The 17,263-nt window shown below is 39.4% G+C and overlaps 1 protein-coding gene across 2 annotated transcripts in view; it reads right to left on the bottom strand.

Annotated features, from left to right (window-relative positions):
• Nucleotides 1–17,263, bottom strand: part of USP48 (ubiquitin specific peptidase 48) — a 93,968-nt gene that overhangs the window by 50,769 nt on the left and 25,936 nt on the right. For both annotated transcript variants that reach the window (XM_032391755.1, XM_032391764.1), the window contains exons 2-9: nucleotides 16,686–16,806; nucleotides 15,555–15,711; nucleotides 9,541–9,668; nucleotides 8,848–8,972; nucleotides 8,240–8,348; nucleotides 5,990–6,123; nucleotides 5,218–5,300; nucleotides 114–293 (exon numbers count right to left, since the gene is read on the bottom strand). In XM_032391755.1, coding sequence (XP_032247646.1) covers nucleotides 114–293; nucleotides 5,218–5,300; nucleotides 5,990–6,123; nucleotides 8,240–8,348; nucleotides 8,848–8,972; nucleotides 9,541–9,668; nucleotides 15,555–15,711; nucleotides 16,686–16,806 — 1,037 coding nt within the window. The remainder of the gene's footprint in view (nucleotides 1–113; nucleotides 294–5,217; nucleotides 5,301–5,989; nucleotides 6,124–8,239; nucleotides 8,349–8,847; nucleotides 8,973–9,540; nucleotides 9,669–15,554; nucleotides 15,712–16,685; nucleotides 16,807–17,263) is intronic.

Genomic DNA, 17,263 nt, shown 5'->3' with positions numbered 1-17,263 from the left:
CTTGCTAACCGAGAACCCAATCTTCGGCCGAAAGAATTTATCAAAAAGATTTCCAGTTAAAAAAAGAAAAAAATTTATATTTTAAAAGGGCACTCACAACTTAAAGGTTTTACCTAGATCTTCCTCAATCCCTAGTTGTAATTTCTTCCCCTCCATCTTTTCTATGTCTTCATCATTAAACTTATACCATTCACCGGACTGTGGATCTTTCACGTGGGCAATGTAGTGGCCAGAATAAGCACTCACTCCTCTGTGTATAAGGACCGCACTGAGTTCATACACATAGGATCCACCTGGAGAAAGAGAAAGGGAGAAAGTGAAAGACAGTTTGAAGAACAGTATTTCTTATAACCTGAGTCTGAATTGTAATGATTAAAATTGTTTACACATCTGATAGAATTGAAAACATGTCACCTAAAACAAGACAAAACAAAACAAAAAATGTCACCTAAGATAAAAAAAAAAAATCTAGTTTTACAGAGTAATGTAAACGTCTTAAGCAGCTCATTGCATTAACTCTCCGTTTCCTCTGCAAAATATACAGATGGAAAGAAAGCTCTGGCATCCTGGGCACCCTGGTCAGGGTTACAAAGCTATTCTGTTGTAGACTTTGCCCCTCTGCAAACTGATGAGCTATATTCCTACCAAGAATCAGCTGTTCGTATTCTTGTTACAAAATTATTTACACAAACTAACCAGATGGGAGTGTGAAACTAAAAAGCTATTGTTTCTAGCAAAAAAAGAAGAAAAATGTTTTAGGAACAATTCGAGGTAAGTCATTAAGAAAAATTGCTGTCAAAATAGGTGTAGGCCAAGATAACTGGAAACAACTAGGAGAGAAAACATTAAAAATCTAGAATGATTCCGCACTCAGATTTCTTCATAAGTATTTTTAAATTCCTATTTCACTCTAAATAACCAAAAACAAGTCACAGCCAGTATATTATGCACGTGGTTTATGCAAGAGAAGACCTTACCCATACATCAAAATATGAGCAAATCAATATTGACATTTTCAGATATAATTTGAAAGAAAATCTTTTAAAACAATTACAGGGAGGAAACTACATGTGTACTGGAAAACATCACTTCTACACATTATTAAAAATTAGAAAGCAAATAAAAAATTCATTAGCAGCCCCACAAGACAGACATAACCACTATTAATACTGAAACCTGCAGGCTTTTCTAACAAATCATTAACATCTTTCTACATCATTAAATGTTCTCCTGAAATTTATCGTAATGTACCACAATATATCAAACCACTCCCATATTGATGGTCATTTAAAGCAGAAGCATTTTATTAACGTTAAACAATAATTACTACCTTTGTGGCAGAAAAATCGTTGTAAATATCCTTGACGATTTCATCACTGTAACTTTCTTCAAACTGCAAGAAGTGAGTCGCAAGGCAGAGCCAATCACTCATTCAACAAACAAACATGCTGCACGCTTTTAGGAACACAGGGTACAGCAGCTGAGTAAAAGGACAAAGTCTCTGCATTCTTGTAGCTCACTGGGGGATTCAGTAATACAGATTAACACCTACCTAACCCACCCCAGCTCAAAGTAATTTAAAATACTAAGTAAGATATGGGCGCCTGGGTGGCTCAGTCGGTCAAGTGTCTGCTCTCAGTTCAGGTACTGGGATAGAGCCCTGCATAAGGCTTCCTGCTCAGCAGGGAGTCTGCTTCTCTCTCTCCCTCTGCCCCTCCCCACTGCTTATTCTCTCTCTCTCTCTCTCTCTCTCCCTCAAATAAACAAAATCTTAAAAAAAAAAAATTTTCCATGTGCAATAACCAGCATGCAATCAAAGATAACCAAGTATAGAAGAAACACGGCAACACTAAAAGAACCCACCCAGACAGCAAAAATAAGCCTGCATAATATTCCAACAACGTCAGTCATGGATTACAAAACTAGGCTTTCTATGTTTCAAGAAATGAGAAGCTTGAAAGTCTATCTATTCAGGGGCACCTGGGTGGCTCAGCCAACCGGCTGAGCATTTGCCTTCGGCTCAGGTCATGATCCTGGGGTTCTGGGATCGAGTCCCACATTGGACTCCCTGCTCAGTGCTGTCAAATAAATAAATAAAATCTTAAAAAAAAAAAAAAAAAGGAAATCTATCTATTCAAGTAACAGAGAACCATAAAAAGTGATGCAGATTTGAATCAGAGGAAGTATCAGTATTTACGTTAAGGGTAACTGGACTAACTGATCCAGTTAAAAGATCTAGACTGGGATTCAATTTTTTGGTATAAATTTGAAATTCCTCAAAATAAAAAGCTTGAGAGGCAGACAGACACACAGCTAGGATGGTGTTTTTCTCCAGCTACCTTCAACCACCACCCACATGAAGGAGCAAAGGACAGAGACACTGCAAAGACTTCGTCATGGGGGGGGCGCCTGGGTAGCTCAGTCATTAAGCATCTGCCTTCGGCTCAGGTCATGATCCCAGGGTCCTGGAATCGAGCCCTGCATCGGGCTCCCTGCTCTGCGGGAAGCCTGCTTCTCCCACTCCCCCTGCTTGTGCTCACTCTCTCACTGTGTCTCTGTCAAATAAATAAATAAAATCTTTTTAAAAAAAAATTTAAAAATTTTTAAATAAATAAATAAAAATTAATTAATAAAAATTACGGAAGTGACTGCCATAAAAGCCAGATTAGTGCCTATGATATTGGGGGGGGGGACGAAGGGGTTGTTACTGGGAGGGGCACAAAAGAGACTTTGGAGTCATGGGAAAGTTTTATTTCTTGAGCTGGATGTTGCTCATGTAGATGTCCACTTTGTGAGAATTCTGCAACCCACACAGGTTTGTATTTTGGACTCTATATTAAAAGGAAGGATTAGTGGATAGAGCGACATGTATGGTGCAGACAGTGGCAGGACAAGGGAGGTTCTGCCTGCTGTGGATGGCTGCAGGAGGGTGAAGACAAGACCACTGAAGCAGACGAGTAGGAAAAATCGCCGACAATACATGTTCCTTATAGTATTCCCTAAATTAAATCATCACGATAAACCACACAAGTAGAGCAGTAACCATGACTGCATTACCAAGAGACAACACAAAAATTTTCCTATCACAACACGACTGTTCACCTAAATTTATACTCATCCATTCATTATACTATCAACTTCAGAATTCTGGTAGTTTTAAACAGCCAGTGGAACCTGTTCTTTAATGTGCACCTATATTATTTGGATCATAATGTTGTCTTAATGTTTTGCTAACTATATTTAAATATAATTGGTTTCTTCTGAAATTCTATGAATTTTATCCAGTCCCCAAATCTCAACGTGACTTACAGGAATATTAAAATCCCCTGCCAAAAACTTAAAATAACAAAATCCCCCCCAAAATACAGCAAAAGTTCAGTTAGAGAGTCAGGTGCTAAAGGTTCAAGAACAGGAATCCCTTAGTTTACAGATCTACGTAGATCGCAGGTGCACTATTTAAAGAAACAAGTGAATTCTCCTTTTTTAAAAAAAGAGCATCTTTTAGATCTAGCTTCTCTCAGCTTTTTATGTGGATATGTGTGTACAGATACGTATCAGCTAGAATACAGGAAAATACAAATACTGGTGGCCTGGGTGATAGAATTACAGGTGGTTTTTGTTTTTGTTTTTTATTTTTTAGGATATTAATTATTTATTTGAGAGACAGAGTGAGATAGAAGAGAGAGAGAGAATGAGCCAAGGGGAGGGCCAGAGGGAGAGGCAGAAGCAGACCCCCCCCGATGCGGGGCTCTATCCCAGGATCCTGGGATCATGACCTGAGCCGAAGGCAGACGCTCAACCGACTGACCACCCAGGTGCCCCTTTTGTGGTTTTGGTTTTGTTTTTTTTTTTAAGTAGGCTCCACACCCAATGTGGGGCTCAAACTTATGACCCTGAGATCAAGAATCGCACGCTCCGCCCTATACTGAGTGTAGAGATTAGTTAAAAATAAAATCTTAGGGGGCCTGGGTGGCTCAGTCAGTTGAGCGTCTGACTCTTGATTTTGGCTCAGGTCATGAATGAACCCCATGTCTCTGCCTCTCCCTCTGCTTCTCCCACCCGTTGCAAGCTCTCTCTCTAAAAATAAATAAAATCTTTTAAAAAATTATTTAAAAATAAAAATATAAATAAAAGTTTATTACATTTAGTCAGCAAATACTAAATTTAACTTATTTCTACAGGTTTTATGACCTACCAAGTCTACTTCATAATCATCTTATTTTCCCACAGTACAAATTGGACAAATACATAATAAGTTTAGTAACAATAATAAAAACTATTCAAAATCATACACTGGAGTCAAGGGAAGTGCTAATTTTACATCTAAGTTTCTGTCCCCTGAGACATCACTAAGCTATCAGACATCTCTTAACTTCAAACAATTACCTGAACAAAGTAGGCAGGAAACAAATCCCTACACAAGTGAACTACAGTTTATTCATTCAATCAACTATAGTAATAGCCAAGTCCAGGAGCAAAGTCTCCAGCTGTTTCCTCCTCCACCGAGTGAAAATTTCAAACCACAGCATTGACAGAGCATCACACATTTTAAAAGCTGAAACACTTAACATCGTTCCCCAACCTCCCCAATTGTTTCTTCCAAAGGTTTTTAGGGATTGTTCCTACTGTAAGTCACCTCCAGAAGCTTTTTATAGAAAGAGATAAAAATTATGATATAATTTCTATATTAAAAATTTAATAAATAGTAAGATCAATTTGGGAAAGGAAGGGAAGCAGTCCTTCCAGTCAGGGCAAGAGAAACAAAAGGGCCAAAAGGAAAAGACTAAATTATTTCTTCTTGATACTTTGTTGCAGCATCCTAGAACTCATCAGTCATCACAGAGAGGGAGAATTACAGCATAAATATTGGGATTATGCCACCCGAAGTTTTTGATAAAGTTAAAAAAAACATGAATGGAGGCAGCTCAGAATTTTATGAGGAATTATATTGACACTAAAGGACCAAGTGTGGGTTCAGACAGTAAAATACCTTCTCCCCTTTTTATTCTTTTGTAGATACTGATGAACCATCTAATCTCTGTGGTGTACTTACTCATTGAAAATGGAAGTAACATCTCAGCTCGCCTAAAAAGCCTTTGTTCCCAGACAGAGGTTAGCAAAGAATACTTATAAAATGCTATCCTGTATTCATCACAAGCTGACCACAAGTTACAGTCTCTGGGCATTATAATTATCACTGCTCGGTAAAAATATTACCTTTATGTTCCACATAAGGCTCCATATCCAAAATTTCTGAGAAGCCAATGTAGGTATTCAGCTTTTTCTTATGTCCAGTTTGCCTAACCAAGAGGAAAGCTAATTATATTTAAAACAATCATAAAACAATGTATAAGCTCTACCAGCTATTTTAATAAACTCAATGGTACCTAGGTAGGTTTCACTCAGCAATCTTGCTCAAAAACTTGTACGATTAGAAGTCAACATAATGCTGTCTTATAACTGGTGGAAAAGAATAGGTTAAAAGTATGAATTTTAAGTGTTGATTCCAAACTAATTTTCGGAAGTTTTAATATAATCACAAGAGAGCCACAGATGCTCCTGCTTCATAGAGGTAATGTGCATGTGCAAACATTGCCTTTATCTTAATTATAAAATCAAAGATATATTCCCCTGGGGGTCGGGTGGGGTGGAAGAGTGTAATAAGTAGAAATTTACACAGTTCTTACTCAAAAATACAGAACATCAAGATAATTCAGTTCTTACCTGTATGTTTGTTTTCCTTTGCAGTGTTTAATAATTAATAGAATAAAAATAAGGATTCCCCACTTTTCTAGTTCTCACTCAGATATGGCTGGCTTCCTTAAGAATTTTGTGATAAAACCAGGTATTATTGGCATTTCAAAATGGCAAGTCCCACCTACACTAGAAATCTAGAGTTTCGGCATTCCGTTACTTTATCTGTCTACAGTAAAATCTGTACACATTAGGCCACAATGAGCAACAAACACTGCTACTCATACATATTTACCTGTCAAAAACAAAACGCATCAGCTGTAAGTTCAGGGTACAGGGAAGGCTCAGGAGTCTGATCTTCCTTGTGGCATTCTGTTTACTTTGACAGTTTTCACAAAAGTATCGATTGTCTCCTTCTAATTTTTCTTCCTGATCAGAAATAAGACATTACTTTAAAAAAATTAGAAGATGGAAAGATTTTTAAAAAGTGATCAAATCTCTGATGTAAAGCATAATTTCATTTTAAGTAACAGCCCTCCCAACCTGCTGAAGATCAAGTCACTCTAAGTAATGAAGGACACATAAGATAAAAGGCATTACTGAGCAGTAATATTAATTTGCATACAATGATTTAAAATTGTTATGCCTCTTTCCAAAATGTATGTTTTTTTAAGTACTTCTCAAAAATACTTTGTCCTGATAATCCCACTTCTGGGAATTCTAAGGAAGTAGGTTGTACAGGAAAAAAAAAAAATCATATGTACTTTGATGCAACAAAATTAATTTAAGAACTGTGAAAAATGGTGGAAATTACATAGGGCACCAGAATACGAAACTACATATATACAAAATCATACACAGACATGCACATACACAGTTAAAATTGCTGAATCAAGCTGAAGAGATAAAGTTAAAAGATCTCAGGAAATTCAGTGGTATGGCTTAGTGGTTTCTTCTTAGATTTTTCCTGTTATGTCTTCTTAATTCACTTGCCAGTCCTCCCCTCCAGCGTCCGTTGCCAGCTCCCCCTAACCTCCCTGGTTTCCTGTGTCTGAATGTCCAAAGGCTCAGTGTCCTTGGTCCTCGTCTCTCTCAATCCTGATTTTATCCTGCCCCAAAAACCCTGAACCAAACGTCTCAAATCTCACACACCCCAAAGCAAACTCCCAATCCCTCTCCCAAGCCTATTCCTCCCACATCCCTTCCCAGAGCAATTTTGGCAACCCCATCCCTGCCTGGCGCTCAGGCCAAACCTTAGTAATCCTTGACTCCTCCCCTTCTCTCCATGTCCAGTCAGCAAACTGTATCAGCCCTACTTGGAAAATACACTGAAAATCCAAACACTACTTATCACCTCTTCAGATGACCCTCTGTCGAAGGCAGCATCAACTCCTTTGCCTGCCCAGGCCCAACTTCAGCCAACTCTCAAGACAGCACCCAGAACCGTCCTGTTCCAACAGATCATAATTCTATGCTTACCACCCCCCGATGGCATCTCACTGCACTCAAAGTCAAGCCTCTGGCCAAGGCCCACCAGGCTCCATCGGTATGACCCTCAGTTACTCTACAACATCTTTCTCCCCTTGCTTATCCACTTCAGCCACACTGACCTTGCTGTCCCTCAAACTACCAGGCACATTCTTTTCTCAAGCTCTGCCCTTCCTCCCATTTCCTCCATGGCTCACTCCTTCACCTCCCATCATTTTATTTCTAACTGCAACCAACCCCACTTTCATCCCTACCACATTCTCCATCCCCCTTCCCAGGTTTATTTTTCTCCGTAGTACTTATTCTAGGTGACACACTACATATTTTACTGTCATCCCCAGTCCCCACACCACTAACATTACAAGGCAAAAGTTCTCGGTTTCCGCCCACTAGGGTTATCCCCAACCACTGAATCGGTGTGTAAACACAGTAAACACTCAAACAATATCTAGATGAATGAATTCAGTAAATGAGTATTTGAAGCAAGCTAACAGTTGTGCTAAGAAAGGAAGAAAGGTACAAAAATATTTTAAGAAAGGGAACTATAGGATAAGCTCATCTATTACGCCATGTGCTTGTTCCCACTTGGTAACAAAGGTTTCCCTGAGCAGCTTTCTCAACTCAGAACGAAAGGGAGCCACTCCCCTCCCTCCACATGCATCTCCATACAAGAAGAAATACAGAGTAGAAGGGCTGAAGAATGACCAGTGATGTTTTAAAAAAAATTGCATTCCACACCTTGTAGTTCTCCTTAAATGAAAAGGCAGTTTAACCGGATGATAGTAGAGCTTAGATTTCCTTAAACACTCTACCACCCCTAATCATCCAAGTTTCAACACGTAACTTTACATGTAAAGTAACTGAAGGAGCCCTTCAACACACAGCCTGCTTCAGCACTTTAAAATTTACATAGTTTCTTCCAGATCATTACAGAAACAGAGACATGTCATATGTGGAAAAGGCTAATAATGAATTTAGCCATTAAACCAAAAAACTACTCAGAATAGTATTTAATGGTTAATGAGTAAAAACAACATATACGCCAAAATTCGAATACCTTCAAAAATTCTGAGATGCAATCTGTTAATTGCTTGTGGCCTTGGATATTTAACTCCAGTTCATAAAACTTTGATAAAAGCTTAGACTCTCTGCCACACTGATTGCAACTATAATAAAACAGAGCGATAAAATTAAGGTCAGAGTGGGAAAACAATCCAGTTCCATTTTATTACACTCTAGAACTATGGAAAGAAGCATTTATTACCTTGGTTTTCTTTCATGGAAATTATTTACACTATATATTAAAAATAAAAAACAAAGTGATTGGTGAGGCCTGTAGTTTATGATTAGGAAAAATTTCAAGAGCCATTTTACATTCACTCTCAGTATTCTACCGGCTCCAATCTCCCTCTCTGAGCTCACACCACAGCCATAAAGTATACGGTGAGCACTCAACCACACACAGCTCTCAACATCTGAAGGGGTTCAACTGCATTTACCACGTCAGCTGTTTACATGTTGCCATGGAAATGAATTACTATAAATATTACTTGCCCTGTGATGGCCCATGAAAGCTGTAACTTGGAACTGAACTGAAAATCAGATAACATGCTAAGTAACAGTCTTAGAAGACAATGCACGGTGGGAAAGCTGAAACACACTTACACGGTTACATAAGCATATTCTCCACAGAACTGCTGTTGGACAATGTTCCGCACATCTGGATTCTTTTGTTTAGACAAAGTGTCTTCCAATAGAGACATAAAGAGTTTTGAAAATTCTTGGGCATCCTACAACACAAGTTTGGGTTAATAAAAAGAAAAATCGTACCTTGCTTTTCAACTTCTGATACAAACAGCAATAAGTGAAATGTTCCAGAAACTATCTCTATTTCGAACTTAGCATTTTCAAATAAGGACTAGAGCTATGTTGAATCAGTTTGTACCCACATACGAGTTTTCAGAAATGGGATCAAGGAAAATGTGTAATATGCTGGACAGTTCAATAAATGCTCTAATTCAAAATAGAAAAAAGTTAATTTTTAGAAAGCATTTCACTTCACTTCCTCCTACAAACATTCTAAAGGACATTTGGGTACCTTTTTATATTTAAAAAAACTTAAAGGTTCTGGGGCACCTGGGTAGCTAAGTCTGTTAAGCACCCGGCTCTTGATTTTGGCTTAGGTCATGATCTCAGGGCCCTGAAATTGGGCTCTGAATCAGCTCTGCTCTCAGTGGGCAGTCTGAGGATTCTCGCTCTCTCCTTTTCCCTCTGCCTCTCACCCCCTCACTGTGCTCTCTCTCTCAAATAAATAAATAAATCCTTTTAAAAAAATTCACAGAATTTAGGCGTTCTTACCTGCTGTTGCCCTGTGTCCAAGCCCAAGGCTTTAACAAATCCCGATGGATCAATGTATCGCCTATTACTGTTTTGCAACAAGGCAAACAAATACTGAAGATGCTCACAAATTGTTTGAGGCTCATAATCTATTGAAAAACATATGTTGTTTTTAGAAAACTGCTACTTTTAAAATATGTACTTCTTTACACGAGAACATAATTAAGCACCCGTACATTTACAGCATATTAGTGTCGTCTTATAGTTCTAAAACTTTAATAGAAATAAATTAGTAATCATATTTGTTTTGAAAGTAATGAGGCAGCCATGGCTATCCATATACATCCCCTAAAGGCAAGAGTTATATGTGCATTACAACAGCAACCATGACTATAGTTTTCTAGTGTCAAATCACACTGAAATGTTCAGCCCAATATAAAAACCACAGACTATATTTACCATTCATATAAGATGGCCAAATATTTTATATAATCTCATTAATGTAAACTTGCCATAAATTAAGTGACAGGATTCAAACTTGAATGAATAGAATGATATATTTTAAAATCCTAGAATTTTAGAGTGGCAAGTTTTATTGAGTCGGGAAGGTATTTTAAATAGGAAATGTGGATCTCAAGGGCCCCAAAAGACTTGAGCATTATCTTCTGTGCCAGTCACTACCCTGCTTTGCCCACTGATAACATGGATCAGCTACGCCAACATCTCTCCTTTACCAGGCTGCGCAAGGCGAAGTCTTGCCAGCAGAGGGCACTGGAGGGTTCAGTTGTGCCTGCCCCTCCAGGCTCCGGCAGCCAACAGCATCCAGCAGCTAGCTTCCTGCAGCGCCTCCTCTGGTAACGGCCTAAGTAGGCGGCCTCTGGTGAGGCACTTCCTCTTGAATGACCACCATGGCAATGACCATTTAGGCATCCTCTCAGGTGACTTAATAGGGGTTTCTGAGGCCCAGGATTTCCCTGTAGATAGTTTCAAGTACGGATCCCCTATTGAGGAAGCAGCTCAGCACCTCCGAGATCTAGTGAGCCCGCACAGGGCATTCTCCAGAGGTCCAAATTTCAGGCCCAAGCGATGGGGGTGAAGAGTCCTCCTTGGGGGTGAAGAGTCCTCCTTGGGAGTTCTTTTTTGGCTTGGGGGTAGTGGCTGCTCCCTACATCTGCTAGTCCTGTATTTTTTCAAGTCTTCTTTAATTCTTACTAACCACTCCCCCCCATTCTAATTTCCTGTTAATAATTCCCTATTCTTGGTGAGCATTTCATAACATATAATTGTCAAATCACTATGCTGTACACCTGAAACTAATACATTGTCAACTATAATTCAACTTAAAAAAAATCCCTTCCAAAAACTACTCCAGTAGTATATGTATGTTTTAAAAATAAAAAAATAGTCTGTCTTGTAGGATATAAAAACAACTCAGGGCACTTGGCTGGCTCAGTCGGTAGAGCACGTGACTCCATCTTGGGGTTCATTCCCCACAGTGGGTGCAGAGACTACTTAACAATAAAAAAAAAACCTTAATATACTATCCTTTCACAAAGATGGCACTGAAGGCTAAGAAGGAAGCCCCTGCCCCTCCCAAAGCCGAAGCCAAAGCAAAAGCTTTGAAGGCCAAGAAAGCGGTGCTGAAAGGCGTCCACAGTCACACAAAAAAAAGATCCGCATGTCACCTACATTCCAACAACCCAAGACACTACGTCTCCAGAGGCAGCCCAAATATCCTCAAAAGAGCACACCCAGGAGAAACAAGCTTGATCACTATGCCATCATCAAGTTCCCCGTGACTACTGAGTCAGCCATGAAGAAAACAGAAGACAACAACACACTTGTGTTCACTGTGGATATCAAGGCCAACAAGCACCAGATCAAAGGGGCTGTGAAGAAGCTCTACGACATTGACACGGCCAAGGTCAACATCCTGATCAGGCCTGATGGAGAGAAGGCGGCATACATTCGACTGGCTGGCTAAATCTAAATGTTTTCACCATAAAAAAAAAAAAAAAACAACAAACATAAGGGCGCCTGGGTGGCTCAGTCGTTAAGTATCTGCCTTCAGCTCAGGTCATGATCCCAGGGTCTCGGGGTCAAGCCCCGCGTCCGGCTCCCCACGTCCCCGCGTTGGGCTCCCTGCTCCGCGGGAAGCCTGCTTCTCCCTCTCCCACTCCCCCTGCTTGTGTTCCTCTCTCGCTGTGTCTCTCTCTGTCAAATAAATAAATAAAATCTAAAAAAATAATAATAATAAAAATAAATAAATGAATTCTGTTCAAATTATTGTGTCATTTCCGTCTCCTATTTGGACTCGAAATGGTTTATCTCTTTACTACCAACTGTGACTTTCAGGAAGGCAACATTTCATTTTATAAAATAAATGTAAAACTCTTCCTGGGGTGTAAAGGCTTTGCGGGCCATTAAAAGCTATTCAAGTAAGTTTATGTCTACTCCAACTCTTCTATCTTACAGGTTAGATACTTCATACTTAGAACTCCAAAATAACTCCTCTGGGGCACCTGAGTGGCTCAGTTGGTTGATGATGCAACTCTTGATTTTGGCTCAGGTCATTATCTTGGGGTCGTTAAGATCAAGACCCACAAATGGCTCTGCACCTAGCGTGGAGTCCGCTTGAGAGTCTTTCCTTCTGCTCCTCTCCCTGCTCTCACGCGTGCTCTCTCTTAAAATTAAAAAAATATAATAAAATAACTTCCCCTCTGCTGGCTTACCTTTAAAAAAAAAAAAAAAAAGCTTTGGGGCGCCTGGGTGGCTCAGTTGGTTAAGCAACTGCCTTCGGCTCAGGTCATGATCCCGGAGTCCTGGGATCGAGTCCCGCATCGGGCTCCCTGCTCAGTGGGGAGTCTGCTTCTCCTTCTGACCCTCCTCCCTCTCATGCTCTCTCTCTCTCAAATAAATAAATAAATAAATAATCTTTAAAAAAAAAAAAAAAAAGTTTTATTTTAGAGAAAGTGAGAGAGAGGGAGCGTGAGCAGGAGGGGTAGAGGGACAGGGGGAGAGAATCTCAAGCAGACTTCACGCTAAGCTTGGAACCTGACATGGGGCTTGATCTCATGACCCTGAGATCACAACCTGAGCCAAAACAAGAGTCGGAAGCTTAACCAACTGTACCACCCAGGTGCCCCTGGCTTTCCTATCTGTAAAATAAGGGAATGATTGAACTGGGAGCAGAACTCAGATCTCATCATATCCAACATAAAGCCTTTGCACTCCACTTTTACCATGCCTATTAAAATAGCAGCAAAAATGTACACTCTCAGAACAAGGTGAGGAACAACTTCGGTAAAATATAAAAATTCATGTGCTTAGAAATTAAAAAAAAAAACACAAAAAACATTTTTTGAAGATCACGTTAAAGCCACAATACCCAAGAGGCCATGATACATCATTTTATAAAAGGAATTTAGTTTTCACTTGTTATCAAGCTGTCATCTCACTAGTAAATTTATACTTTAGCAAAATAATGCTAAAAATCAAAAAGGATCCATTTTACATTAATCCTCCTTTACATACAATATTACTTTAAACACTTAATATACTATTAATCTAGATTTAAATATTCAGAACTATAAAGTTTTGGGGAAATAATCTTTTGTTAAAGAGGAGTAGGAAAAAAATTTTTTAAGCCCTGTGGGTTTTTTTTATTTTAAGTAGGCTCCACGCCCAACATGGGGCTCTAACTTATGACCTTGAGATCAAGAATCGCATGCCCTACCAAATGAGCCAGCCAGGTGCCCCTTAAGCACTGTGTTTTGAAGCAAAGATTACTATTAACAAGGACCAAGACTCTAAAGCATTACCTGTTGTCTACAGAGCTGCCAGAAGATGTGGGGCTTATGAATCCTGTATCTATTCCCTCTCAGAGTCAAAGACATGAGCATGTGTCCAACCCAGATCACATAAAACACAGCAAAGGGGGAAAGGGTGCAAGGTTTGAAACATGGTGGATGACGTGGACCAGCAACAAACTACCAAGACTGTAGAAGATCCCCTGGATCTCATCAGGCTCAGCCTGGATGAGCGAATTTATGTGAAAATGAGAAATGACAGAGAGCTTCGAGGCAGATTACATGCTTATGATCAGCATTTATTTGTTTAAAGATTTTATTTAGATTTATTATTGATTTTTATCAATCACTACAAATTAATGAACTACAATCACGGCGTATTACATAAAGAAATTGTAGCTGTAAGCTATATAAGAATAATCAAATGGATTTCCTTCACTTGAATATGAGCCATTTCGGTGCATAAATAATAAATTTACAGAAAAAAGGGAAAACGATTTTGAATCCTGACAATGTTTACGAAGAACCTCCCAACATGCCCGGCACATTATTTTGACAGAGAGAGACACAGCGAGAGAGGGAACACAAGCAGGGGGAGTGGGAGAGGGAGAAGCAGGCTTCCCGCCAAGCAGAGAGCCCGATGTGGGGCTCGATCCCAGGACCCTGGGATCATGACCTGAGCCGAAGGCAGACGCTTAACGACTGAGCCACCCAGGTGCCCCGATCAGCATTTAAATATGATTATTGGGAGATGTGGGAGAAACTGTGATTACTATAGAAATTGATGAGGAAACATATGAAGAGATATATAAATCAACAAAACGGAATATTCCAATGCTTTTTGTCCGGGGAGATGGTGTTGTACTAGTTGACCCTCCATTAAGAGTTGGCTGAAAAAAAGAATTTATCATATATGGAATATAGGAGCTTCTGTATGATTGCCTCTTTAAATGTAGAAGGTATTCAAAAGAGAAACCTGCGTAAATTTTGATATTAAGAAGTGACCAAGGATTCTTCCACTCCTGAAATGAGTTGATTTGCGGATAACTCAAAAATTCTTAAGCTAGGGGCACCTGGGTGGCTCAGTCGTTAAGCGTCTGCCTTCGGTTCAGGTCATGATCCCAGGGTCCTGGGATCAAGCCCCGGCATCGGGCTCCCTGCTCAGCAGGGAGCCTTGCTTCTCCCTCTCCCACTCCCCCTGCTTGTGTTCCCTCCCTCGCTGTGTCTCTCTCTGTCGAATAAATAAAATCTTAAAAAAAAAAAAAAATTCTTAAGCTAAAGGGCATTTTAATTTTTTTCCAACCCTTTCAATAAATGTGATCACCAAGATACAGAACTCTTTTTTTCAGGAATTGATTTGTTCTGTTGTTTTCTCAGACAATTTCTGATTTTTTTTCCTTTAAATTAAATTTGATGTTTCCTTTTTTGAAAAAAAAAAAAACAAAAACAAAAAACCAAAAAACACACAGCAAAGGATTTATAGATGGGAGCAAGAGTCAAAGTTCCCAACTTGGAATCTCAGACGTATGTAACCTCAGACATTCACTGCCCTCCATCCCCCAGCTTTGAGAAAGAGAAAAATCTGGTTTGTTCCATGAAAAGTTCCATCTTAAAGAGAATAATCTCTAAATAGAAAGTAGTATCAATCAGGAATAATAATCCACACACTGTGCATGAAATAAACTAAGTAATTCCAGTAGAAACAGTTTGAAACCGATTTGGTCTAAAAACACTCTAAATGAGTGGAGCTGCTATTGGTGATTGATTTTGCCAAGGTTAGTGAATTTAACCTTAATCTGAGAGGCTATCAATGAAGTTGGCGTATTTGGGAATCAGAACAAAAGACCATCTGTGGTCACAATGAAGTATTAAGTCTCTCAAACTAGGGAAAAGAGTAGCCTTGTCTGCTTTACTGACTGATTTTTATCAATCACTACAAATTAATGAACTACAATCACGGCGTATTACATAAAGAAATTGTAGCTGTAAGCTATATAAGAATAATCAAATGGATTTCCTTCACTTGAATATGAGCCATTTCGGTGCATAAATAATAAATGTACAGAAAAAAGGGAAAACGATTTTGAATCCTGACAATGTTTACGAAGAACCTCCCAACATGCCCGGCACATAACGAGCCCTTAGGAGTTAGTTTCTTGCATTTGCTAAGTGTTCTAGCTGGCAATCTGCTGTGAAGGGAGTGGGCCCCACACCCACCCCACTAACCTTTCTCTTCTTGGATACCATCTCCCATCATGTAGTCACTACAGGTACTCGGACACAAGTATAGCGCCTGCCGCAGCTCCAGGTTGAGAAACCACACTTGAAGAAACGTGTTGACGTAACAAGTAGCGCCAAGGTTAGTGAGGCCCACAAATGAGTTCTACAAAAATACAAAATTTACAATTACAAAATCAATTTCCCTGTACACACAAAAATTATAAGAGCAATTATTTTTTAAATTTCAGATAAAAAATTCGTTAACACCACCCCAACCAACATGGCATAACCACGTAAGGCTCTCTTGGCCGTGGGGAGGACATAATTTCATGAAAGCCCCATCTCAGTTGGCTACAGGAGTGGGAAAGACTTAGGACAGCACATCCCCCGTCTAATAGCCTGCCTTCTCTGGCCACTTATATCTAAAATTAAAGCAGCGGATTAAGGCGGCAGGCTCCAGGCCAGATCCGTTCTGAACCTCTGTACATAGGGTTTTCATTTGCTCTAGTCCTAAACTGTCCACATTGAGGAGAATGAAAAAATATGACTTCCACAAAAGTTCCTTTCTATCCTATAGATTAGGGAGAAATGAAGGGGGAATTGGCTGCAACTTTTTCCAAAGATTGAGGATTCCTGAACTTACAAAGAATCATTCTTAATACACAAAATATTTATATAGCTGACTATTTTGTGAATGCCAGGCTTTTTGGTTAGAAAATCTTAATGTGTGTTTTAAAAAAAAGTGAAATATTGGTTATACTTATAATATATAAAACTACAAGCCCAAGAAAGCATGATAGTGTCACCATGGGAGCTTGGTTCCTTGACTTACCACTTGCTCTAAAGAGACGTTTTTAAAAACGAGTTCAAAATAAAACGAACAATATGAAAGCCAACAAAGAATCAGCATTTAAACTACAACTATCATCTAAAGGCTTGCTGGATTACATGGCCACCTGATTTAAAGCAATACCATTAAGAACTGTTCCAATTCAAGCAGTTTAAGTTCCACTGCTTATCTTCAAGCTGCATGGGTTTCCCCAAATCAGTAATAGTTTCTGATCACAGATGCAAAACAAACCAACAAAAACCCAGAGGAATACCCCCATAGCGATCACTTAAAAAAGGATGGCTTACCTTTTTTCTCCTCTCACAGTTGGGATCATCAATGTTATGGAAACTATTTTCATCTATTTCTCCTAACCAAATATGCTCACCAATACCAACCAAGCAATTCGGATTTCCTTTGCAGTTTCGTCTACAAAAAAATTATTGTTTGATTAAGAAATGCCAGAGTTCCATAAGAAAAATGCAGATTAAAACTATAATGATATAACATTATTTCATCTATTTCTCAACTACAAAATTAGGAGAACTGAGAAGATATAAAACCACGCTCACTTTAAGGCTGTGGGGAAACAACTCATTTACTGCAGAGAGAATTCAAACTGGTAGTAGGGCTTTCAGGGAGAGGACTTGCAATCTCTAACAAAACTACACATAGGGGCGCCTGGGTGGCTCAGTCATTAAGTGTCTGCCTTCGGCTCAGGTCATGATCCCAGGGTCCCGGAGTCGAGCCCTGCACCCGGCTCCCCACGTCCGGCTCCCCGCTCCGCGGGAAGCCTGCTTCTCCCTCTCCCACTCCCCCTGCTTGTGTTCCCTCTCTCGCTGTATCTCTGTCAAATAAATAAATCTTAAAAAAAAAAAAAAAAAAA

This window comes from Phoca vitulina, unplaced genomic scaffold (genome assembly GCF_004348235.1).
Source record: "Phoca vitulina isolate PV1807 unplaced genomic scaffold, GSC_HSeal_1.0 scaffold2, whole genome shotgun sequence".
Classification (NCBI taxonomy): Eukaryota; Metazoa; Chordata; class Mammalia; order Carnivora; family Phocidae; genus Phoca; species Phoca vitulina.
Note: the sequence above shows the minus strand (reverse complement) of the source record. Positions and strands in the feature narration are given on the sequence as shown.